Genomic DNA, 25,626 nt, shown 5'->3' with positions numbered 1-25,626 from the left:
GAGTAATACACAGGTGGCAACCGTGGTAAAGAATCCGCCTGCCAACGCAGGAGATGCAAGAGACGAGGGTTTGATACCTGGGTCAAGAATATCCCCTGGAGTAAGAAATGGCGACCCACTCCAGTATTCCTGCCCAGAGCATTTCATGGACAGAGGGGCCTGGCAGGCTACAGTCCATGGGCTCGCAAAGAGTCAGACACGACTGAGCGCGTACTCTCAGACTAAACGTGTGCCGGGCACCACACAAAATATTTTGCAAACCTTATTCATCGGACCTTCAAAACATTTTACTAGAGTGAATTTTTTAGAAAAAGTTTTAAGTGATCAAATAATCTGTGACACTGCTGAGCTAAGACATAGAAGGAAGGGTATCGGATACCAGGTCTTTGGTACCAAACCCATCCATTACTCTCTACTCAAAATGTGTAGGGAATACACGCAAAGTCAGTTCAGTTCAGTCGCTCAGTCGTGTCTGACTCTCTGCGACCCCATGAATCGCAGCACGCCAGGCCTCCCTGTCCATCACCAACTCCTGGAGTTCACTCAGACTCACGTCCATCGAGTCCGTGATGCCATCCAGCCATCTCATCCTCTGTCGTCCCCTTCTCCTCCGGCCCCCAATCCCTCCCAGCATCAGTCTTTTCCAATGAGTCAACTCTTCACATGAGGTGGCCAAAGTACTGGAGTTTCAGCTTTAGCATCAGTCCTTCCGAAGAAATCCCAGGGTTGATCTCCTTCAGAATGGACTGGTTGGATCTCCTTGCAGTCCAAGGGACTCTCAAGAGTCTTCTCCAACATGACAGTTCAAAAGCATCAATTCTTCGGCGCTCAGCCTTCTTCACAGTCCAACTCTCATATCCATACATGACCACAGGAAAAACCATAGCCTTGACTAGATGGACCTTAGTCAGCAAAGTAATGTCTCTGCTTTTGAATATACTATCTAGGTTGGTCATAACTTTTCTTCCAAGGAGTAAGCGTCTTTTAATTTCATGGCTGCAGTCACCATCTGCAGTGATTTTGGAGCCCCCAAAAATAAAGTATGACACTGTTTCCACTGTTTCCCCTTCTATTTCCCATGAAGTGATGGGACCAGAATCCACGTGAAGTATCTCTCTATAATTAATGTACAGCACAAAAGTTTAAGTCTGCCGTTCTTCAAAGTGCTTCCAGAGCAAGGGCAACAAGCCTGGTTTTGAAAGATTTATAGGATGATATAAGGTGAATGATACGCAACCTGAAAAAAAATGTTTTTTTAAAAAGCAGAATGTTGACAGACATTAGGAAAATGAGGGTTTTGCGGTGATGTGTGATCTGAAAACTCCTGGCTGAAGTATTTTTTCTTTTTTTGCATTGGAAGGACACCTCTAAACCTTTAGTAAGCCAGTATTTGCTGGAAATCTCTTAGAGCATAATATCGTACATAACACTTCTCAAACTTTTCTGATGATCACCTCATACATCTCATAGAACCACTAGCATTCCAGGCAGCAATTTGTACCTGTGTAGTATCGGGACCTGACTGGTAACATACAGTGAGCTGAATGAATTTAGAAGAATTTAAGAACCGCCATCACAAAAGTTTGAGGAGAAAAAATAAGGCTGACTCAAATCTATAATCAAATTACTCAATATTATTTCCCTGCCATACGAACTGCAATTCAGTAAATCCAAGACTCCTTAATACTTGTTCTCTCAAAAGTCACCACTGAATTACTAAATTTTTCTTAGAACTTTGAAATATTTAAAATACTTTATAATTTATAATACATGGCCAGAAAAGAAAAAAAATTAGTCACCCAATCTTTCTAAAAAAGATTAGATAAAGCTCAACATTCAGGAAACTAAGATCATGGCATCCAGTCCCATCACTTCATGGCAAATAGATGGGGAAACAGTGGAAATGATGGCTGACTTTATTTTTGGGGGCTCCAAAATCACTGCAGATGGTGATTGCAGCCATGAAATTAAAAGACGCTTACTCCTCGGAAGGAAAGTTATGACCAACCTAGACAGCATATTCAAAAGCAGAGACATTACTCTGTCAACAAAGGTCCGTCTAGTCAAGGCTATGGTTTTTCCAGTAGTCATGTATGGATGTGAGAGTTGGACTATAAAGAAAGCTGAGTGCCGAATAATTGATGCTTTTGAAGTGTGGTATTGAAGAAAACTCTTGAGAGTCCCTTGGACTGCAAGGAGATCCAACCAGTCCATCCTAAAGGAGATCAATCCTGGGTGTTCACTGGAAGGAATGATGTTGAAGCTGAAACTCCAGTACTTTGGCCACCTGATGCCAAGAGCTGACTTATTGGAAAAGACCCTGATGTTGGGAAAGATTGAGGGCAGGAGAAGCGGATGACAGAGGATGAGATGGGTGGATGGCATCACCGACTCAATGGACATGGGTTTGGGTGGACTCCGGGAGTTGGTGATGGACAGGGAGGCCTGGCGTGCTGCAGTTCATGGGGTCACAAAGAGTCGGACACAACTGAGCGACTGCACTGAACTGAACTGAATCTTTATAACCAAAGATTCATACACTGGGGAGCTTTTTGCCATCAGTCTGCTATCTTTGAATTTTAAAATGTTTACTGTTACTATTTCTTCTGATTATTCTGTGAAATAATCCATAAAACAAGACAGGAAAAATCTTGCCAGTTAGAGCATTTAATTTTATTTGATTTTTCTTAAAATTTAACTACCTTGGTAAGCATTCACTGAGCACCTGCCTCGTGGGACACCGTGTAGGCAAACACTCTCTGTCCTCATGGAGCTCAGGTTCCCACGTGCAGGACAAGCAGAGAGCAAGGGGTCACACACAACGTAAATTCCCAGCTCTGCCAGTGAAGTCGCTCAGTCGTGTCTGACTCTTTGCAAACACGTGGACTGTAGCCTACCAAGATCCTCCGTCCATGGCATTTTCCAGGTAATTAGGGCGTTACATTTTAACAACTGTTGTAAGACAGTTATATTTTTGTTTTGATAGTTATAAGAGTTATATTTTTAATCACAGTGTAAGCATTTTTTTGTGTTGCTTAATTTCTTAAAAACTTGATTGTTCATGAGTGTATACAATTCTTTCCAGGGGCATTCTGTTGTATGAGCACTAAAAACATGATTTATCTCCACCTGTTACACAAAGATTGGAACTACAAGTTTATATCTCTACTTGGATATTACCATTTAAGAGCATCCTAGAATAATTGATTCACATTTTCATAAGCAGAATTGGTTTCTTGAAGTGAAATCACTGGTCAAACATTTTTAAAGTATTTGAAATATACAGCTAAATTATACAATTTAGTATTCAGCAAGATAGTTATTTCCTAACAGTTTATTCTTATTACAAAGTGCTTTCTATAGAACAAGCACCACTATAAGTGCTTTACATTTATTAACTCGTTTAATCATCACAGTAACACCAGAAGGTGGATTCTATTATTAAAGTCTGAAGCAGACTGAAAAGCTTGCATGGTGTCACAGAGGCTATGACGCTGGAGAGCATGGGTCTGGGATCTGTGTCCTTGATGTTAGTGCTGAAAGTGTCTTGCTCCTAAGTCGCTTCAGTCATGTCCCACTCTGTGCGACCCCATAGACGGCAGCCCACCAGGTTCCCCTGTCCCTGGGATTCTCCAGGCAAGAACACTGGAGTGGGTTGACATTTCCTTCTGCAATGCATGAACGTGAAAAGTGAAAGTGAAGTCGCTTAGTCGTGTCCGACTCTTCGCGACCCCATGGACTGCAGCCTACCAGGCTCCTCCGTCCATGGGATTTTCCAGGCAAGAGCACTGGAGTGGGGTGCCAACAAGCATTTCCTAAATCCAGATCAACCACCAGCATCACACAGGTGCCTGGGAGAAAACCTTATGCTGGTAACTTCTGGCCTTCTGGTCTACCTTCTGCCCCTCCAAGAATGACAAGCACTAGATGTGTGAGATCAGGCCTTGTTTTTATAGTCTTTATGTATTCTGTACACAATAAGCATTCAGTTCCCTGATGCTTTCTGATAATAAATAGGCTAATGGCAGAGATTTTAAAAAATAAAAATGTTTTAAGAAGTATATCACCTAAGTTTGCTGCTTAGAGATAACCACTGGAGAAGGCTATGGCACCCCACTCCAGTACTCTTGCCTGGAGAATCCCATGGATGGAGGAGCCTGGTGGGCTGCAGTCCATGGGGTCGCTTAGAGTTGGACACGACTGAGCGCCTTTACTTTCACTTTTCACTGTTATGCACTGGAGAAGGCAATGGCAACCCACTCCGTGTTCTCGCCTGGAGAATCCCAGGGACCGGGGAGCCTGGTGGGCTGCCATCTATGGGGTCGCACAGAGTCGGACACAACTGAAGCAACTTAGCAGCAGCAGAGATAACCACTGTAAACATTTTGACCTATCACTTTACATCATTTCATTCTGAATGTCGATAATACATGAAAAAAAAATAAAATTTGGATATCATATAATTTTCCATCTTTTAAAATTTATATATTACAAACATTCCCCCTATATTTTTCAGTTATTTTTTTTGTGGATAACATAATATGTAACAGAATAATATGAACATGCCATTGTTCAAGCACTCTGATATTACTGGATACCAAGTTTGTTTTGATAATTTTTTGCTGTAACAAACACTCTGATAAGCGCTCTTATGATAGACATCTTTGGCCCAATTTTAATTTCCTTAGGATGACTAGAACCTGGGAGTCCTGAAACAATGATTTTAAGGTTCCTGACATAAGCTGCCACTGTTCTGGAAGGCTATGCTAACACCTTCATAATGAACCCTGTTTCTGAACTGGATCTCCTTAGTAAACAACAACCTTGTCATTTCTCTCCACCTTTCCATTCAATGCCTTGGCTGACTTGCATTTTTGTTGTGGTCCAAGACAAATTAGACAAATATTTACTCACTGCTTACTTCTCTTATACTAGGATCTGTGTTAGACATAACCTAGCCTAAAGAAGACCCACAGTCCTGTCACCAGGAAAAGGCCAGAGGCACGCCTGCCACGTGGTCCTGCTTCCTTCCCTCAGCCTCGACTCTTTTCCATTCAGAATTTTTATTACAAATTTTAATTTCAAGGCTATGGATTTAATTGGACTTCAGCAGATGGGAAAAGTACTGAAAAATTAAAACAATTTTGAAAGTAAGAATTGCAATAGTGCTTACTTACCAGAAAGGCATTGGATAAGCAAAACGTTCCCTCAGATCAATGCTCATGAAAGGAACATATTCAATACCATTTATTTTTGATGTTGTCCTATTAAAAAATAAAAAAAAATCTAAAGTAAATGTCAAGTCAACCTTAATCATCAATTTTATTTTAACTTATTAAAATTTAAGTGACAAGGTGTGGTATTGTAATAAAATTAAACTGATAATCTCATGTAATGTTGGTAACTTTATTTGAACAAAGTTTTCATGAAATAGTTGAATACCAAAAAACAGTTACTCCAATTTAATCCCAAAGTTATTCTTTCGAGACTACCATCCTTTACAACAAAACAACTATCTCAAAATAGGCTTACACCAGAGGCAATGAAATTGTCCCCAGGACACAAAGCGAATTGTATCCTCAGCCTAGAGAAAGAAAGCAATTGCCTGGTTGCTTTGAGGATTCAAAGGATTCTTGGAAATAAATTCTTTATATGTTCTGGTTATGAGACTAAGGAACGGGTAGTGACGAAGAAAGAGGCACAGATAAGAGCTACGGCCTCTTGACAAATTTAAGAAGCGTGGCTTGTAGGAGCTTTGAATATTCTCTCCCTGTTTTGTGTCCCACATGTTTATTTGCGCATATTAGCGATTTCCCTCTGTTCCCTCCCCGCATTTTATTTAGGAGGCGCTGCAGAGAACCTTCACAAGTTACCTCCAGGTAACAATATGCAGTGAGACTATGACTGAATTTGAGGGCTAGTTAACACATGAATGTAACATTTGTGTGTATCCTCATCCTGAGATGGGGAGAGCTTTGCACTTGCGTGGAGGGCAGCTGCGTCCTGTTAGGTACAAATCCAGAGCTGTTCTGTAGCAGTGTGGAATCTCAAACGTGTGTAGAAGGGAGCACGTGGACACTGAGTAGCCAAAGCGCTGGACAGTTCTTAACTTGCGTCTCAGGCCCAAAACCACTCTTTTTGTCCCGCTTTGTGTTGTGTAGTTAGTGTCAAAAGCGGTTTTTCTAGGCAGACAGCACCATTTTTTCTAGGAGCAGAAGTAAAACCTTCAGCAGGAAAAGGGAAAAATGCCCTCAGGTGGCTGCTGCAGAGGAAAGATCCGTTCCAGCACAACTACAGGAGACGCACAGAAAGAGCACCGCGGCCACGCACGTAGCTCTAAGCACAGGAAGAGCACCGCCGCCACACACGCAGCTCTACGCACAGAAAGGGCACCGCGGCCACGCACGCAGCTCTACGCACAGAAAGGGCACCGCGGCCACGCACGCAGCTCTACGCACAGGAAAGGCACCGCGGCCACGCACGCAGCTCTACGCACAGGAAGGGCACCGCGGCCACGCACGCAGCTCTACGCACGGAAAGGGCACCGCGGCCACGCACGCAGCTCTACGCACAGGAAGGGCACCGCGGCCACGCACGCAGCTCTACGCACAGGAAAGGCACCGCGGCCACGCACGCAGCTCTACGCACGGAAAGGGCACCGCGGCCACGCACGCAGCTCTACGCACAGGAAGGGCACCGCGGCCACGCACGCAGCTCTACGCACAGGAAGGGCACGCGGCCACGCACGCAGCTCTACGCACGGAAAGGGCACCGCAGCCACGCACGCAGCTCTACGCACAGGAAGGGCACCGCGGCCACGCACGCAGCTCTAAGCACAGAAAGAGCAACGTGACAACACACGCAGCTCTAAGCTGGCTGATGCTCAGAGCCCAGGAGAGGAGCCGCCGCACCGCCCCAGGATGCGATCAAAGGTTTCCACAATCTTGTTCTTTTGCATTTTTAGTATCGCCTGGAGCTGCTTCCAGAACTGAGTTGGCTTCCCAGCCCAGGTGATGGCAAACTTTTTCTGTAAAGGGCCAGAAAGTATATAGTTTTGGCTTTGCAATGAGGTCTCTGTCACATATCCTGGCTCTTTTTGCTTTCTTTTTTGCAACCCTTTTAAGAAATATATGAAGGCATTCAAAGCTTACGGCTGCCCTTTGCTGACCGGCCTAGACTGCTGTATCAAGGTAGCAATTAGGGCTCTGGTCACAAGGCTGCAGAGGTGATGAAAGGGCTGCCACAGTTCTACTCTGCCCCATAGAATTATTCAACTCTGAAGAGTGTTAAGATTTTCAGGAAAAAAAAAACCAAAAACATCTAGAGGAAATGCAAATACTAAAATATAAAAGAACATTTCAAACATTTCAAGTTGTGACTGCGTGACAGTTTATAATTACATGATAATAGCCTGACACATTGCAACAAAGACGTATGACTCATCAAACCTAACATTATCTGCACTGATGTTAACAAAGTTGTTCATTACACCAAATCATAAACCGATTCACCTGAGAACTTCTATTTCTTCTGTTGTGTATCTCTGTCCCTGTGTGTCACATGACTGAGGACTTATGAACGGCTGAGGTCTTTCAAGGAAGGGATTAGTTCCCAGTGGAAAGTGTGCTCTTGTTGGAGGTGGCTTTGGCTTTGTATTTGTTGCCTTGATTTTGCATGACGGCTTCGTTAAAGGCTCGCTCAATGCTTCTGCTCTGTAATAGAGGCACAAAAACACAACTCTAGTTTTTCTCCTCACATTTAAGCTTTTCAGAACACGTATTTACTCTGAGAACAGTCAGGCATCCCTAAGGTAATTACCATCTAAAATTCTTACATTCTAGTCAATAGTTCACTACTTAAGCTACTCCCATAGATAAGGTATTTTTGCCAACATTTTATTGATAACAGTAATTAAGCACTTAGAGCATTATCAGATCCTAGGAAAGGTAAGGGGCATATAAGAATGTATAGAACACAATTACTGCTCTCAAGGTACCCCTAGGTTTGCAGGGAAAGACAGTTGCATCAGAAGTGGGATGTGAGGCTGGAGGCGCTCCACGCCGGCGAGTGCACAGCAGAAGTTACTAACTTAATGATGGGGAGAGCAAGTCAGGGAGTGTTTTTCCAAACTGACATCTGAGCTGCACTCGGCGTTAAACTCTGACCTGGGGAGCTGGGAAGGGTTCTAAGTAGAGAAGAACATGAGCAAATGCGCAGGTCTGTGAAACAGCGGAGTGAGTCACACTGATTTCAAAAGAACACAGGGAGCCCTGTGAACAGTGCACGAGCGAGGCAGCAGGAGGCGAGGCGGGGCCGGGACTGGAGCACGGAAGAGCTCCCTCGGCGTTTAAGGGCTTTTGGACTTTGTCCTGTCAAAGAACTAACAAGCTAAAAGACGGAAGTTTTTACTCTGAGGTCCGTATATACGATTTAGCAGTTTTGTCAACACTCTGAAACCGTATGCGAACAACAACGTCATGCTATCTTCTCCCTGGAGTGTACCCATTCTTCTGAGCTAATCCTCACAGGAAGCGTTCGCGACCGGCCCGTGTCCCTGTGCTGAGGGCGCGCCCAGAGAGTACGAGATGAATCACCCACACAGGTAGCAGGGGCCGTCCGTGACTCTGACTGGTGACAGACATCACAAGGGAGAAGCTGACGGTATGTCAAGTGCCCACAGCTCCATGAATTTGGAGAAACAAATGATGCTAGACGACAGTGTGACAAGGAGGGGTGACCCCTATATCTCAATGCAAAAGAAGGGCTGGGGGTAGCACAGCTCCGCAGTCTGAGCCCCAGAAGGAGGCACTGTACTAACTCATGCTCTAGCTATGAATGCCACTCCACGCTTTTCCTCTAAGATGCTTTGTCTGTACAAGAGGTATGATTCTCTTGTGCAAATATACTCATTACCTCAACCAATATTTACTGAGCACATACTGGATGTCTGGCACTCTGCTAGGTGCTTCGTTACAGCAATGGAGAAAGACAAAATTCCCTGCCCTCACAGAGCTTGTATTTGGAGGGCAGGGGTTAGAAAAGACACACACACTGGTAACAAATATGACAAACTGATCAATTTTATATACCTTAGAAAACAGTAAAGAGTTATGGGAAAGAATATTCCAACAGAGCGAACAGGATGGAAGTACCAGAGGAGATTTCAATTTTAAACAGAATGGAGAGCACAGGCCTTAGTGAAAAGCTGACATTCCAGCAAAGAGTTAAGGGAGCTTCACGCATGTACGATGTGGGGTATGTGAATGGCTGGCTCATTCTCAACGTCTCCATTTCTCGTAGTGGCTCTGGAAGGCTCTCTTCAAGCTTTCTCTTCAGAAGTCTCATATTACACAACACAAGGGAAGTCTTCCATTTTAAATACCATAACCGTTTTTGTTTTAGACACCGCAAAAACTAAGTGAAACATTTCTTGACTGATTTGTTACTTTCTGAGTTTAGAGGAGGGACGAGAACACAGTGGTGAATTAGCTCTGTTCCCCTAAGGAGTTTACCATCCAGTAAGGCAAATGACACAGGGAAAAAGGCAGCAGGGAGCCAGGGAGGAGCAAACTCACGCAGGGAAAGAAGGCAGACTTGCTCTGGATGTCAGGTTTGTTACCGCGAGCTCCCCCATACATTCGGATAAACGCGTCACACTGTACCCTGCGGGGACCAAAGCTGAGGAGCCAAACTCACCTGTCTAGTGCCTGCCGAGCCAGCTGCTTCAGCTTATTTTGCAGAGTTTTATCAGCAGTTTCATAAGACTTAAGAAAAAGAGAGACAGACATTCTGAAGCATATTAATCTGCTTGATCCAGGATATTTCTAAGCAAGAAAAAGAAACTTACAACGCACATTACACTTCCAAACATTATGAGAATAAACCAAGACACTTTATTTTTATCCTTAAAGGTATCACTTAAAACTGTGTTGAAACTCATCACTGAGGTAAACCCTAAGACCACGTAATGTGGACGAGCGGTAAGTGGGACACAACTGGAAAATCACGGTGCTGCAGAAGGCCGGGCGGCGGGAGCCCCAGCAGAGCGGGGTTACCGCACCAAGTGAAAGAGGTCAGGAGAAGGCCTCAGAGCTCCACTTATACATGGAGTCTGAAAGCAAAACAGATAAACAAAATAAACCAAATGCAGACACAGAGGACAGATTAGTGGATTCCAGAGGGGAAGGGGAGGGGGCTGGGGACGGGCAAAATGGGCGAAGGGGGTCAAGTGCATGGGATGGAAGGTAACCAGACCTGCGGTGGTTATCACTTTGCTGCGTGTGCAGACGTCGAATTATAATACTGCACTGTATGTAACTAAGACAGAAACCCCCCAGCACTTACCAGCAGTCTCAGGTACCTACAGAAATGAGGCTAGACGGTTCTTCTGGATAAGAGACCTGGGACAAAGAGCTGGCCCTCGGAATACTGACAACCCCACTCTCTCCTGCCTCACACCCTCCTATCAGCGCACTGCTCACTCTTACGCACCAGATGCCTCTCAGAGCTGACTGCTTCTCCTCAGGAAAGAATAAAAACCACTCAGCACGCAGACTCCATACTGTAAATTAATACAGCTCTCCAAAACCACTAACTGATTTCTTAGTGTATCAAACTGAATAAAAGGGGGAAGAGCTTTATTTTTTTTATTATGACGAACCCAATTTTTTTCCCTTTTTTAAAAAAGCTGAAGTATAGTTGATTTACGATAGTTTCAGGTGTAGAACAGACTGATTCAGTTATATGCATACACATATTCATTCTTTTTCAAATCTTTTCCACTATAGATTATTGTTAAGATATTGAGTCTAGTTCCCTGTGCGACACCGTAGGTCTTTGGTGTTTATCTCATATACAGTAGTGTGCATATGTTAATCCCAAACTCCTAATTCATCCCTCTCACAGGAACTTTATTTTAAATTCACAGATTGTGATGAATTCTTCCTACAATAAGTTAATTTTAGTTACAGGAGTGTAAGATGGTCAAAAATGCTACCTGTAATTTAAAAAAACAATTGCCAAGTGATTCAATTAACCCTGTCAAATTTTAACAAGGTGTTAAAAATCCATTAATTCTACTCTTCATTAGCTTTTTTTTAAAAACTTATTTTTGTATTGGGGTATAGACAATTAACAGTGTTGTGACAGTTTCACGGCAAAGTCATGGGACTCAGCCACATATATACATATCCCATTATCTTTCAATGAGGAGTAACTTGTTATATCTATAATAATAGTATTTTTTTAAATGAATTGTTACATAAAATGCACTAGTAAGAAGAAATTTCTTAGGACAATTCCACCAAACTTAACCTGTAAGAATTATTATACATACGGTTTTCAGACAGAGATCTACAGCTTCTGTATACAGTTCTATAGCATCTTCAACATTCCCTTTTTCATCTTCGTCAAAAGCCTGTGTCACGAGGAAATGGGCACGCTCTAAGTCCAACTGATGTTTTGATTTCAAAGGATCCGCACTCTTTGACTGCACTAGGATCAGAAAAAAGCCACATATCTACATATACATCCAGGGAACAACATGTCATTTTAATACACTCTACCAAAATTCTGTAATCCTTCATGTAAAAAACTTAGCAAGGTAAAAAGAAATCTTTAAATTTTCCCTGAACTCTTCTCTGTCCCTACTAGCACTTTTCATCATTTAAAAAAGTAAAATGAACATTAGCGTTCTCCCCACAAAAAACAAGACTAAACTTAGAAAACACTAGATCTAAATAAACTCAATCATGTTCTAAATTTTTTTTTACTACAGGCAATAATTATATAATCTATTAGGCCTTGATAATAAAATTCATGCTGTTTCCTATTCATCAGGGTCCAGAGTAAGCTATATTTTTATTGCTGTTAGACATAAATGCTTCTGTTTTTAATATAAAGATACATATCCATAAGAGACTTTCATCTAGAATATGTAAATATCTCTTATAACTCAACAACAAAAAGACAAATCGTTTAAAACGGGTGTGGTGATTATCTCATCAACTTGTGTCAATTTGATTGGCTCACAGGTTACCCAGTTGCTTAGCTAACCAAGATTTCTGGGTAGCCTATGGGGACACTTCTGAATGAAATTAGCATTTAGAGTTGGTATTGAAAGCAGAGTGCCCTCCCCAATGTGGGTGGGCATCATCCAGCCCACTGTGGGCCTGAACTGAGCAGAAGGCAGAGGGGGAGAACCTGCCTACTGCAGGACTGCGGGAGCTGGCACACGGGTCTTCCCTGGTCCTGCGCTGCACCTCACACCATCAGGTCCCCTGCTTCTCAGGCCTTTGGACTTAGACTGAACCACATCACTGGCTTTCCTGGGTCTCCAACTCGCAGAGGGCAGACAGTGGGACGTCTTAGCCTCCATAACTGCATGAGACAACTGCTCGTGATAAATCTCTTTATGTACACCCTACTGGTTCTGTTTCTCTGGAGAACCCTGACTTATATCATGGGGAAAGAATCTGTATAGTCATTTCTCCAAAGCAGATACTCGAATAGCCAACTGGAACATGAAAAGATGCTCAGCAGGGAAATGAATATCAAACCCACAGTAAGATGCCATTTTATCCCCAGAAAGATGGCTAAAATAAGACAGAAAATAACAAGTGTTGATAAGGCTGTGAAGGAAACAGAACATTGCTGGTTAACTGTATGAAGGTATAGCTGCTGTGGAAAGCAGTTTAGCAGTTCCTCAGAGTTAGACATAAAGCTACCACGTGTGTGCATGCGTGCTCAGTCGCTTCAGTCAGGTACAACTCTTTGCAACCTTATGCACTGTAACCTGCCAGGCTCCTCTGTCCACGGGATTCTTCAGGCAAGAATACTGGAGTGGGTTGCCATGCCCACTTCCAGGGGATCTTCCCAACCCAGGGCTCAAACCTGAGTTTCCTGCAGTGCTGGTGGATTCCTTACCATTGAGCCACTGATATGCCCAAAGGTACCATATGACCTAGTAATTCTACTTCTTGGTTTCAAGAGAACTGAAAACATATGTCCACACAAAAACAGCATTACTCACAACAGACAAAAGGTGGAACCAAGCCAACGTCCACCAACTGATGAACAGATAAATAAAATGTGGTATATTAACACAATGAAATATTATTCAACCATAAAAAGAAATGAGACATGCTACCACAAGGATAAATGCTAAAAATATTATGCTAAATAAAAGAAGCCAGATACAAAAGGCCACATACTGGATGACTCCATTTACAACAAATATCTAGAATTGACAAATCCATGGAAACAGAAAATAGATTATTAGGATTAAAGATTAGCAGGATTAGTAGCTGCTAGGGCCTAGGGACAGTGGACAGAATGTGGTCCACTGGAGAAGGGAATGGCAAACCACTTCAGTATTCTTGCCTTGAGAACCCCATGAACAGTATCAAAGGGCAGAATGATAGGATACTGAAAGAGGAACTCCCCAGGTCAGTAGGTGCCCAATATGCTACTGGAGATCAGTGGAGAAATAACTCCAGAAAGAATGAAGGGATGGAGCCGAAGCAAAAACAATACCCAGTTGTGGATGTGACTGGTGATAGAAGCAAGATCCAATGCTGTAAAGAGCAATATTGCATAGGAACCTGGAATGTCAGGTCCATGAATCAAGGCAAATTAGAAGTGGTCAAACAGGAGATGGCAAGGGTGAACGTCGACATTCTAGGAATCCACGCACTAAAAAGGACTGGAATGGGTGAATTTAACTCAGATGACCATTGTATCTACCACTGCAGGCAGGAATCCCGTTGAAGAAATGGAGTAGCCATCATAGTCAACAAAGAGTCCGAAATGCAGTACTTGGATGCAATCTCAAAAACGACAGAATGATCTCTGTTTCCAAGGCAAACCATTCAATACCTTAGAAATCCAAGTCTATGCCCCAACCAGTAACGCTGAAGAAGCTGAAGTTGAACAGTTCTATGAAGACCTACAAGACCTTCTAGAACTAACACACAAAAAAGATGTCCTTTTCATTCTAGGGGACTGAAATGCAAAAGTAGAAAGTCAAGAAACACCTGGGGTAACAGGCAAATTTGGCCTTGGAATACGGAATGAAGCAGGGCAAAGGCTAATAGAGTTTTGCCAAGAGAACGCACTAGTCATAGCAAACACCTTCTTCCAACAACACAAGAGAAGACTCTACACATGGACATCACCAGATGGGCAATACCGAAATCAGATTCATTATATTCTTTGCAGCCAAAGATGGAGAAGCTCTATACAGTCAACAAAAACAAGAGCAGAAGCTGACTATGGCTCAGATCATGAACTCCTTATTGCCAAATTCAGACTGAAATTGAAGAAAGTAGGGAAAACCACTAGACCATTCAGGTATGACCTAAATCAAATCCCTTATGATTATACAGTGGAAGTGAGGAATAGATTTAAGGGCATAGATCTGATAGAGTGCCTGATGAACTATGGACGGAGGTTCGTGATATTGTAAAGGAGACAGGGATCAAGACCATCCCCAAGGAAAGGAAAGGCTGTCTGAGGAGGCCTTACAAATAGCTGTGAAAAGAAGAGAAGCAAAAAGCAAAGGAGAAAAGGAAAGGTATAAGCATCTGAATACAGAGTTCCAAAGAATAGCAAGGAGATAAGAAAGTCTTCCTCAGTGAGCAATGCAAGGAAATAGAAGAAAACAACAGAATGGGAAAGACTAGAGATCTCTTCAAGAAAATTAGAGATACCAAGGGAACATTTCATGCAAAGATGGGCTTAATAAAGGACAGAAATGGTATGGACCTAACAGAAGCAGAAGATATTAAGAAGAGGTGGCAAGAATACACAGAAGAACTGTACAAAAAAGATCTTCACAACCAAGATAATCACGATGGTGTGATCACTCACCTAGAGCCAGACATCATGGAATGTGAGGTCAAGGGGACCTTAGAAAGTATCACTACGAACAAAGCTAGTGGAGGTGATGGAATTCCAGTTGAGCTATTTCAAATTCTGAAAGATGATGCTGTGAAAGTGCTGCAGTCAATATGCCAGCAAATTGGGAAAACTCAGCAGTGGCCACAGGACTGGAAAAGGTCAGTTTTCATTCCAATCCCAAAGAAAGGCAATGCCAAAGAATGCTCAAACTACCACACAATTGCACTCATCTCACATGCTAGTAAAGTAATGCTGAAAATTCTCCAAGCCAGGCTTCAGCAATACGTGAACTGTGAACTTCCAGATGTTCAAGCTGGTTTTAGAAAAGGCAGAGGAACCAGAGATCAAATTGCCAACATCCGCTGGATCATGGAAAAAGCAAGAGATTTCCAGAAAAACATCTATTTCTGCTTTATTGACTATGCCAAAGCCTTTGACTGTGTGGATCACCACAAACTGTGGAAAATTCTGAAAAAGACGGGAATACCAGACCACCTGACCTGCCTCTTGAGAAATTTGTATGCAGGTTAGGAAGCAACAGTTAGAACTGGACATGGAACAACAGACTGGTTCCAAATAGGAAAATGAGTACGCCAAGGCTGCATATTGTCATCCTGCTTATTTAACTTCTATGCAGAGTACATCATGAGAAACCTGGGCACAAGCTGGAATCAAGATTGCCAGGAGAAATATCAATAACCTCAGATATGCAGATGACACCACCCTTATGGCAGAAAGTGAAGAGGAACTAAAAAGCCCCTTGATGAAGGTGAAAGAGGAGAGTGAAAAAGTTGGCTTAAAGCTCAACATTCAGAAAACGAAGATCATGGCATCTGGTCCCATCACTTCATGGGAAATAGATGTGGAAACAGTGGATACATTGGCTGACTTTACTTTTTTGGGCTCCAAAATCACTGCAGATGGTGACTGCAGCCATGAAATTAAAAGACACTTACTCCTTGGAAGGAAAGTTATGACCAACCTAGATAGCATGTTTAAAAGCAGAGACATTACTTTGCCAACAAAGGTCCGTCTAGTCAAGGCTATGGTTCTTCCAGTGGTCATGTATGGATGTGAGAGTTGTACTGTGAAGAAAGCTGAGAGCCGAAGAATTGATGCTTTTGAACTGTGGTGTTGAAGAAAACTCTTGAGAGTCCCTTGGACTGCAAGGAGATCCAACCAGTCCATTCTAAAGATCAGCCCTGGGTGTTCTTTGGAAGGACTGATGCTAAAGCTGAAACTCCAGTACTTCTGCCACCTCAGGCAAAGAGCTGACTTATTGGAAAAGACTCTGATGCTGGGAGGGATTGGGGGCAGGAGGAGAATGGGACGACAGAGGATGAGATGGCTGGATGACATCACTGATTTGATGGACATGAGTCTGAGCGAACCCCGGGAGTTGGTGATGGACAGGGAGGCCTGGCGTGCTGCGATTGATGGGGTCGCAGAGAGTCGGACACGACTGAGCGACTGAACTGAACTGAGGGCCTAGGCGGAGACAGATAGTTAGATAGCATCACTGACTCAATATACATGAATTTGAAAACTCCAGGAGATAGTGAAAGACAGCATGCTGCTTTCCACAGGGTTGCAAAGAGTTGGATACGACTGACAAATTTAGTACCACCAAGGGGATGGGAGGAATGGGGCGTGACTACTAATGGTTAAGAGGTTTCTTCTAGGGTGATGAGAATGTCTGCGGATAAGACAGTGGTGATGGTTGTACAATTCTGGGAATACACTAAAAACCACTTAACTGCCTACTATAAAAAGTTGAATTTTATGGTATGTGAATTATATCTCAATAAATGTTTTTTAAAAAAGCTTTAAATTTTGTCTCAAAATTGTGCTTGATCTTTTAAAAAAACTATAATCCTCAGTAATATCTCTTTAAGCCATGTATTATACTAATCCCATTTATTAAATGAATGTTAAAATATTCAGCTCAAGGTTTGCATGTCAGCCTTGGCCCTACTGACATTTTCTCCTGTATAATTCTTTGCTGTGGACGGTCCTATGCATTTTAGAATTTTCCCTGTAGCACTGTCCCTGCCCTCCAGATGTTAGCAGCATACTACACCCTGACCCCTAACATAAACAACAAACATCTCTCCAGACAATGTAAAATGTCTCCTGAGAGGCAAAACTGATTCTAGTTGAGAATGACTATCTAGCCTATGGTTTCACAGCTATAAGTGGAAGGGCAAGGACTCAACTTAGATCTTTTAATTCCAAGTGTTGAGTTTTTTACACTTCACTAGTGAAATTCAAACTGGGTTACCTTCCCTACCCACAAAGTCATGTCATCTCTCAAAGTTTCTTGACTATCAGCAGACTCTATCTGTTTTAAAAACTGGGATTACGAACAAGATTTTTATTTGATAAAGAACTCTTCTGCATGAAATGATAACTAAGTCAATCATTTAATTCCCTACAAATTATCTTTCACTTGCTGAACAAAATGGGTCAAAAAGTTGGCAAAACATTTAAGGTATGTTACACTCTAAAAATCCTTTACTTCTGTTTTACTGACAAGTTTTCATTCTTCAAGACATCAGGGCTATCTCATTCTGCGTCTGAGTATCATATAAACATCACATTTATAAATTTAAAAACTTTACTTACTTAGCAAGGAAAATGAAGTGTCTCTGAATTCCATGGTATTTTGAATATATGCATCAGTATAAATTTGTATCAAGTGAGAGCTTGACACAAATAGTTCACCTGTCAATGCATGCAGTTTCTGGGCACTGTCTTAAAAGGAAATACTGTGTGTGTAAGGGGATTGTCATAATAAGAAACCCAACAATTAAATCTACTTTATCTTAACTATAAGCTGGTTTTAACTGCTACTATCTGTTCAGAGTAAGTGGTAGAAAGTAGCACAAAGTCTGTCAGAGAATGCTGAATAAGACCTCTCTACGTTTGTGGCTTTATTAGATAGCCACAGGGAAAAAAAGGTCAAAAAAGAGTCCTCAGTGACATGAATATATTCTTGAAACAAAATATCAACAGATGATCATTTTCTTTCCTACCATTTAAACAACAGATTTTGCCAAGAACCCTTTTACTTCTAACAGAACTATGAACATTAAGTCTGGGAACTTGTGCCACAGCATTTGCCATGAGGCTTACAAAAATAAACAGGTTGTTCCAGGTCTCTGCTTACATGTTACTTTCCCAAGATATGTTGGCAAACTCTCTAAAATAAGAGTTTAGCTAAGGTCTTGAGGTTGAGGATACTGATACAGTAAAGACTGTGAACCCACTGCTGATGTCTTTAGACACTGAAGGAAGAGTCATTTAATTTTAATAACAGGAGAGGGCATGTGACAGATATTTAAAGGCAGATTTTAATAGGATTCTAATCCCGATTTTGCCAATGATACACTGTTTGCATGTAGATGATTCATGTCCATTTCTGGGAAATTAGGATATCACATGACATGATCTCTGAGGTTCCTCTTCACAGATCTATCACTTATTTCCATATTACGATCTTCAAAGATGTGATTACCAGAAGAGGAATGAGCAGCAAACAAGTGAAGATCAAGAATCAAAGATGAAAACAAAAAGGAAAGAGAAACATAAGGGAAAAGTAAGATGGGACAGGAAAGAAGAAAAAAAAATAGTGACATGGTTAGCAGTCTTTACCAACCTGCTGAATGTAAGGCCTGCACTCTTTCCAGATACTCGTTTATTTTTTCTTGAATATGTTCTAGGCTTGATCCTGCCATCTCAGCATAAATTAAAGCTTGTGCAGCTTCCTAAAAATAAAAAAAAGAATTCAAAGGACTCTAACAGCTGAATTACAATTTGAGTTTTCTTTACCACTTTCTAACTCACGGTTGCTTTCTATGAATGATAAAACAAGAACGTCTTTAAGATATGAGAAAATTTTTTCATAAAGTAAATGAATAATATAGTCCTTTACTACTTCTTTCAGTTCTCAATGCTCCCAATTTTCTCAGACTGTTGAAACTTTACAAAGTCAAATAGAAGGGGCTGATTTTAAACATGTTCTTAGAATAACTGTGATTTACGTTGTTTTCCTTCTTCTCAATGCAGTAGGTCAGACGAAACTACATACTGTGAAAAGGTGATCTGAGTCCTGAAAGCATCAGAACAGACAATACTCATAAATACCAACAAACGATTATAAACGTTAATTGTCTCACTATGGCAAGCAAAGTTTTTTCTCCAAAGAAAACATTGTCAAAGAGGGAGACATTTTAAGGCAGATTTCAGCTGAATGAAAGAAACTTAATTAAGAACACCTGGATCCATTTTCCAGTTATTCCATGACCTCCTTAGCCAGTCAGGCTGTGCTAGTGAGGAAAAGTCTCCGTTCTCGCCATCACCCTTCCAGGAGGGTGACCAGCACTACCACAGAGAGACTCCCCTCAGCACCACCTCCTTCCCTGCAGTCATCTAAATGGACACATTTCAAGGAACCTCATGCCTCAATATCTGGATCCAAAGAAGCCATCCCTTTTTGAATCCAGTTACTGGAGGAATGTTTCTCTGAACCTACAAAATCAATAAGAAGAGTACAGTTTTGATCCAAATGGAAATTGGGGGTAGAAAAGATATGTTCTCCTCAGATCCTGCAATTCAGATATTTCAAGGGAGGAAAATATAACTGTATATGTAAAGACTGTAGCCAGTTTTTGTAACTGTTGCTATCAACTTTACTTTGCTCATTTCATTTACACTTGAAAGTGATTAACAAGGAATCCCAGAGAGAACAGCATGAAGACCGAAAACACTAAATATCTGAAACAGTTTACAGGAATAGAAACACCACCACTCTGCTGATTCTCTCCAGGAAAAGAAACTCTTCATAACAACATGCATGTAATTCTACAGCAAACAAAAGGCACTGCACAGGATTTCCTTTCACTTTAGAAAAAGCTATTTCATATGGCACTATGTTTACCTAGGAACACTTGCCACTATTTCACAAAACTAATACAACACAGTCCTACTTTTAAAGAAATACCACCATTATAAAATTGTAAAGAAAAGTTCAAAAAGAATGGCTCTGAAACACAACCGAAGTCTCTAAACACAAGTTGTAAAATGAAGGCAATCACACATTAATCTGAGAAAAAAAAAATTACACATTATTGGTAGCATACAGGTTTACAGAAGAAAAATGACTACTACTGTATTTTCAAAGCCTGACATTCTTCCTGAAAGAAAAGGTGACGGTCTTTAGAGGATACAGCTCCTTCCACCGGAGTGGGGATGGGCCACGACTGGGGCTGGAGAGGTGTGCGTCTGCAAATCCTCAGAACTGGGGCGCAGACAGTGGACCGGGGGGAGGGGGCGGGCTCTAATTCTGGCCTCAGCCATTTATCCAAAAGAAATATCACAGAAACGTGTAAAGCATTAGCTACAAGGATATTATGATGCTGAAGAAACAGAATGCACATTAAAATGGCCAGGAGACTCTGTAAAGAAACGACGGCATATCCACATAATGGGATACTATGCATCTAGCCCTTAATATTATCATTGATAACAAAGTCATACCGGGAAACTTTTAAAAAATTCGTAATTTTCTTAAAAGTTCAAATGAAATGAACAGGTTTAAAAAAAGCACAGACAATCTGACCCCAGTTTCTTTTTCAAAAAGGATGTGTACACAGACACTGTGGGGGATGGAGACGTGCGGAAGTCAAACACCAGGACGCGCAATGCTTTCTTCTTCACTGACTCGCGGCGCTCTCCCGCGTGCTTCCGGCCCGTCTGTGGCGGCGAGTGCACGTCTGTGGAGCCGAGCGCCCGGCCCCGCCGTCGCCCTCATGAGCGTCGAGCCCGGGGATCGCCTCCGCCGCGGGGACCGAGCCCCCGACGGGCAGGCGCCTCAGCCCCGCCCCCGGCCCGAGGTGGCCCGCCCCCGGCCCCGCCCCCAGCCCCGGCCCCGCCCCCGGCCCACCTTGTAGTAAAATACGGCCTCCGCGTAGCGGCCCTCCTGGTCGCGCTGCACGGCTCGCCGCGCGAACTGTACCGCGTCCCGCTCCAGCGCCGCCGAGTCCATGGCCACCCCGCGCCGGAACCCTCCTCGAATCGCCGACCGCCGCTCGCCCAGGGGCCGCGAGAGGTCCCGGGTCGCGCAGAAGGCGAGCCGGAGCTCACTTCTGCCTCCTGAGGGAGGACGGCCAACAGCTCACCCCGGGCTCCCAGCCCACCGGCACCCTCGCGCCGCCGCCGCCGCCGCCGCACTCCCCGACCGGCCCACCGGCCACACTGCGCAGGCGCAGCCGGGCCCGCGCAGGTGTTCTGGGAGCCAAGGCGACTGAGGGAGGCCCCGGCGACTGAGGGAGGCCCCGGCTCGGCGGCGGGCGCGGGCGGTGGGCGGGGCCCGGCTGCGCCGCGCCGTGTGCACGTGACCACCAGGGCTCCGGGGATTGGGCAGGCCCAAGCGGCGCCACGTTGGCACCGCCGCGAGCTTCACCGACCTCTTGCCGGAACTGTGCGAGTGAGGACTGTTGCTGGCCAGACTTGGAGCGGGCGCGCATGCGCCTCAGGGAGCCTGGTCTCCAGTTCAGTTCAGTCGCTCGGTCGTGTCCGACTCTGCGACCCCATCAGTCGCAGCACGCCAGGGCTCCCTGTCTATCACCAACTCCTGGAGTTCACTCAGACTCATGTCCATCGAGTCAGTGATGCCATCCAGCCATCTCATCCTCTGTCGTCCCCTTCTCCTCCTGCCCCCAATCCCTCCCAGTATCAGTCTTTTCCAATGAGTCAACTCTTCGCATGAGGTGGCCAAAGTATTGGCGTTTCAGCTTTAGCATCATTCCTACTTAGTATCCAGGGAAGATGAGCTGCGCTTCCCGCCCTCATCTGAGCTGACTTTTTTAAATGAGGGAAGTGAAGTAAGGACAAAGGGTCCTTATGTTATAGTTTTATAAGGTTTCTAATCATGTGAGTCTTCATCTTGTGTACCTCCCCGAGTGTATGGTATTGGGTGAATTGTCGACAAGCAAGGTAATACATTTTCTTGTGTTCTTATGCTTAGGTTAACTTTAATGCTGTTGTCATGACACAATTAGGTGATTATCTGATTAATTTCTTTCTCTCTTAAAGCTCTGACTTCAGCGATACTAATGAAGGAACTTCCCATTTGGTGGAGTGGATAAGAATCGGCCTGCCAGTGCAGGGGACACAGGGTGTATTGTTGTAGCCTCGCATTCCAGGAAACAGACTCACCCAGAAGGACAATGCAGATAGTGGAGTGCAGTTGATCACACCAGTGGGCCCAAGGCAGAGTCTCCTCTTAGCCAAGAACCCCAAGCGACTTTTGTGAAAACCTTATATACCTTAGGTGTATTGCTCAAGCCCACATCCCCAGAGTCCTTAAACCTAGCCTGAAAAGTGTTAAAGGGAGATACAGTCAGGTCACAGCCATGATTCACAATCAGAAGGGTCAGCTGGTTATACATTGTAGCCTATACCAGTGGGTGCCATAAAGATTATAAAGGTTATTGACTACATAGGGGATTATTACATTCTTTTTGGTGATGGGGAATTTTAGTATGGAAACTGGTGTTTATCAGTCCGAGAGGCCGGTTCAGCCGTAGGTGTGTTATGCCCGTGGCTACCAGGCACATAGTCCAAAGCTCACTGAAAGTGCAAGATGGAGGAGGTTCCTTCTTTTTCAAGATGGAGTCAGCACGGCCTGTTCCTCTCCTCCTTCAATAACACTGGTCGGGAAAGACCCCACGTTCTGGGGAGCAACTAAGCTGGTGTGCCACGACTACTGAAACCCAGGTGGTGTCTAGAGCCTGTACTCCACAGCAAGAGAAGCCACCAGAATGAGAAGCCCCAGCACGGCAGCTGGAGAGTAGCCCCTGCTCACTGCAACTAGACAACATTCCTGCGAAGCAACGAAGACGCAGTGCAGCCAAAACACAGAGAAATACATAACAACAAAAACGAAAGACACCGTGATGTGAACAAAACTCAAAATTCGCTGTAAGTCAAAGAAGCAAGATGTGAGAGAACAGACTGCGTTACTTTGTTTGCAAGGAACACCGGCAAAGACAAATCTTACCAATACTGTGAGAAGTTGTTAGGGAACAGTTGACCAACACTGCCTGCTGTGACTGGGCACCGTAATAACACCTTAAGTCTCCTATCTCAGGATGCTTCAAAGAACATAAAGCCAGAGAAGGGCCCAAAACCTGGGGAAAACCCAGGAGGGGCTGAAAAGGGGAGAAGTGTGTGTTGGTCGCTTCAGTTGCATCTGAATTTGTGACCCCCTTGGATTGTAGCCCGCCAGGCTCTTCTGTCCATGGGATTCTCCCGGCAAGAATACTGGAGTGGTTTGCCATTTCCTCCTCCAAAGAAGGGGAGAAGAGACCAGTCCATAAAATCTCTTGCCAACCTCCCAGACTCTCTCACGCTGGAAATCATTTTGATTGAGGGATGCACATGCCATCAGGAAGAGCCCTGCGTCAGACCTAATGAGGGCATGAGCAAGATGACTGGCCTGAGACAATCCCAGCTCACCTAACCCCACCCGCCAGAAAACCTGAGGCTGCGGACCACAAGGCAGAGCAGTTCCCCTGGTCTCCCTCATGCTGCCCTCCGCTCCAGCGCCACTTTTCAGTAAAGTCTTTTGCTTTGTCAGCACTGTAGCTCCTTGGACAATTCGTTTGAGTGTTAGACAAGGACCACTCTCAGGCCCTCAGAGAGGTCCCATCCAGTGACAAAATCACATCAATGATTGAGAAGGGATAAGGGAAACTTCGGATATGATGGAAATGTCTTATGTCTTATTGGTGGGTGATGTCAAAAGTTATATCCATTTGTTAAAATCGATCACACTGTGCATTTTAAATGTGTGTTTTAGCTGTCCCTTCATGTTTACTGAAGTTAATAACTATTTTATCAGACTGTTGTAAAGAGCACAGGTGGAGAATTCGACTCTGCTTGGCACAAAGATGGTTCGTGTCATTAGCTATAACAGTTTTATAACCGAGCAGGGATGGTTTCTCTCTTCACCAGTTTTATCCCAGAATTAAGTCCAAGCTTTTGTCTGGTGCAAGTGTTGTATTTCAAAATGTTGAGTGAATGAACTCCCCTACTAAATATACTCAATGTGCCCTTTCCCATCTTGAGTTTGAACAATGATATAGAAATTCCTTAACAGAGGGTAGAAGGGCCTTCAGAACAGGAGCTCAGAGTGTGTTCCAAGGTATCTGCAGCCCTGGTAGAAACGGAACCCCAAGCTACAGCAGATGACAGTTTTAACTGCTCATAAGAGGACTTCTGTGTCTAGTCCCCAATCCCCCATCTCAGCTTGCGGAACTCCAGCTCACCTTGTAGGGGGCTTTTCTAGCTTTCCCCGGGCAATTGTGACCCCTCTTGGTACCCTCTCATTTACTCCCTTATTCCTTGTTGATTTATTCACTGAACGCTGAACACCTGCTTGATGCCAGGCACGGAGTGACACATTGAAGAGACAAGAGACAGTGAGAGAGAGTAAGACAGAGCTGGGTAAGAGGGAGTCAAAGCTTAAAAGCATCTGCAGTCTTTAGCCCCACTTAGACTTCCAATCTATGAACATGGTAAACCTCTCTGTGTATTCAGGTCATCGCTTACTGTTCTCAGCAGTGTTCCATAGGGCACAGGTCTTACATATCCATCTTTGGACAGATTTACCTCTAAGCATTTCATATTTCTAATGCTATTTTAAATGGCTTTTTTAGTTTCAATTTCCGGTTGTTTCTGCCAGTATATAGGGAAAGAGCTGATATTTTTACGTCTGCCTTATGTTCTGCAATCGTGGATTGTCTAGAGTGCAGTGGTGGAGCCTCATCACAGCTGCCTCCAGGGAACATCTCCCGGGATGTCCTCTATTACTTCCACGTGCTCCATCAGGTCTGTCTGTGACATTTACCAGGGCAGAATTTGTTCAACATTAAGGTCACCCCTGGGTGTTCTTTGGAAGGAATGATGCTGAAGCTGAAACGCCAGTACTTTGGCCACCTCATGCGAAGAGTTGACTCATTGGAAAAGACTCTGATGCTGGGAGGGATTGGGGGCAGGAGGAGACGGGGACGACAGAGGATGAGATGGCTGGATGGCATCACTGACTCGATGGGCATGAGTCTGAGTGAACTCCGGGAGTTGGTGATGGACAGGGAGGCCTGGCGTGCTGCGATTCGTGGGGTCACAAAGAGTCGGACACGACTGAGCGACTGAACTGAACTGAACTGAACTGAAGCACTCAGTAGTTCTTGGTCAAAATGCACTCACCCTGCAGTGGGAGTCCCCACCTCCCCCCCAGAGCTGGGAGAGACCCAGAGAGAGGGGTGAGCTCCAGAAGACTGGTCACAACCCTGCTCAGGAAGCCCATGCTGTTGTCGAATCCCTGGCTCCCTTCCTACACACACTTCACAGGCGGAAGCATCGTTGTGAAATCCAGGCTTGCAGAGGCTTTTGGAAACATCACCATCTGAGCTGCTGTAGAAGACGGAGTAATGTAGTAGTAAAAGTGTAATAGTAACAGCCGCAGCAGCAGCAGCAATAGTAATAGCAGTGCTATTGCTCTTTTTAAAGCTGCCCACTCAGTAATGGTAACGTATTCCTTCAGTCAACAAATAGTAAGAATTCTGTTGACCACACACCAGGGTTAAAACAAAATGGCTCAAACAGCCTACCCTGTGTGTAGACAGTTCACACAGCCTTTAGTAACTGCTGAGAGTGGGGTGA

General features: G+C 43.9%; 1 protein-coding gene across 2 annotated transcripts in view; it reads right to left on the bottom strand.

Annotated features, from left to right (window-relative positions):
* Nucleotides 1-21,383, bottom strand: part of CAPN7 (calpain 7) — a 50,084-nt gene extending 28,701 nt beyond the window's left edge. For both annotated transcript variants that reach the window (XM_069568416.1, XM_069568422.1), the window contains exons 1-6: nt 20,843-21,383; nt 18,557-18,665; nt 11,336-11,493; nt 9,697-9,764; nt 7,512-7,712; nt 5,178-5,264 (exon numbers count right to left, since the gene is read on the bottom strand). In XM_069568416.1, coding sequence (XP_069424517.1) covers nt 5,178-5,264; nt 7,512-7,712; nt 9,697-9,764; nt 11,336-11,493; nt 18,557-18,665; nt 20,843-20,944 — 725 coding nt within the window. In that variant the 5' untranslated portion in view covers nt 20,945-21,383. The remainder of the gene's footprint in view (nt 1-5,177; nt 5,265-7,511; nt 7,713-9,696; nt 9,765-11,335; nt 11,494-18,556; nt 18,666-20,842) is intronic.
* Nucleotides 21,384-25,626: the final 4,243 nt, after the last annotated feature.

This window comes from Ovis canadensis, chromosome 1 (assembly GCF_042477335.2).
Source record: "Ovis canadensis isolate MfBH-ARS-UI-01 breed Bighorn chromosome 1, ARS-UI_OviCan_v2, whole genome shotgun sequence".
NCBI classification, from domain to species: Eukaryota; Metazoa; Chordata; class Mammalia; order Artiodactyla; family Bovidae; genus Ovis; species Ovis canadensis.
This window is presented reverse-complemented; position numbering and strand designations above follow the sequence as displayed.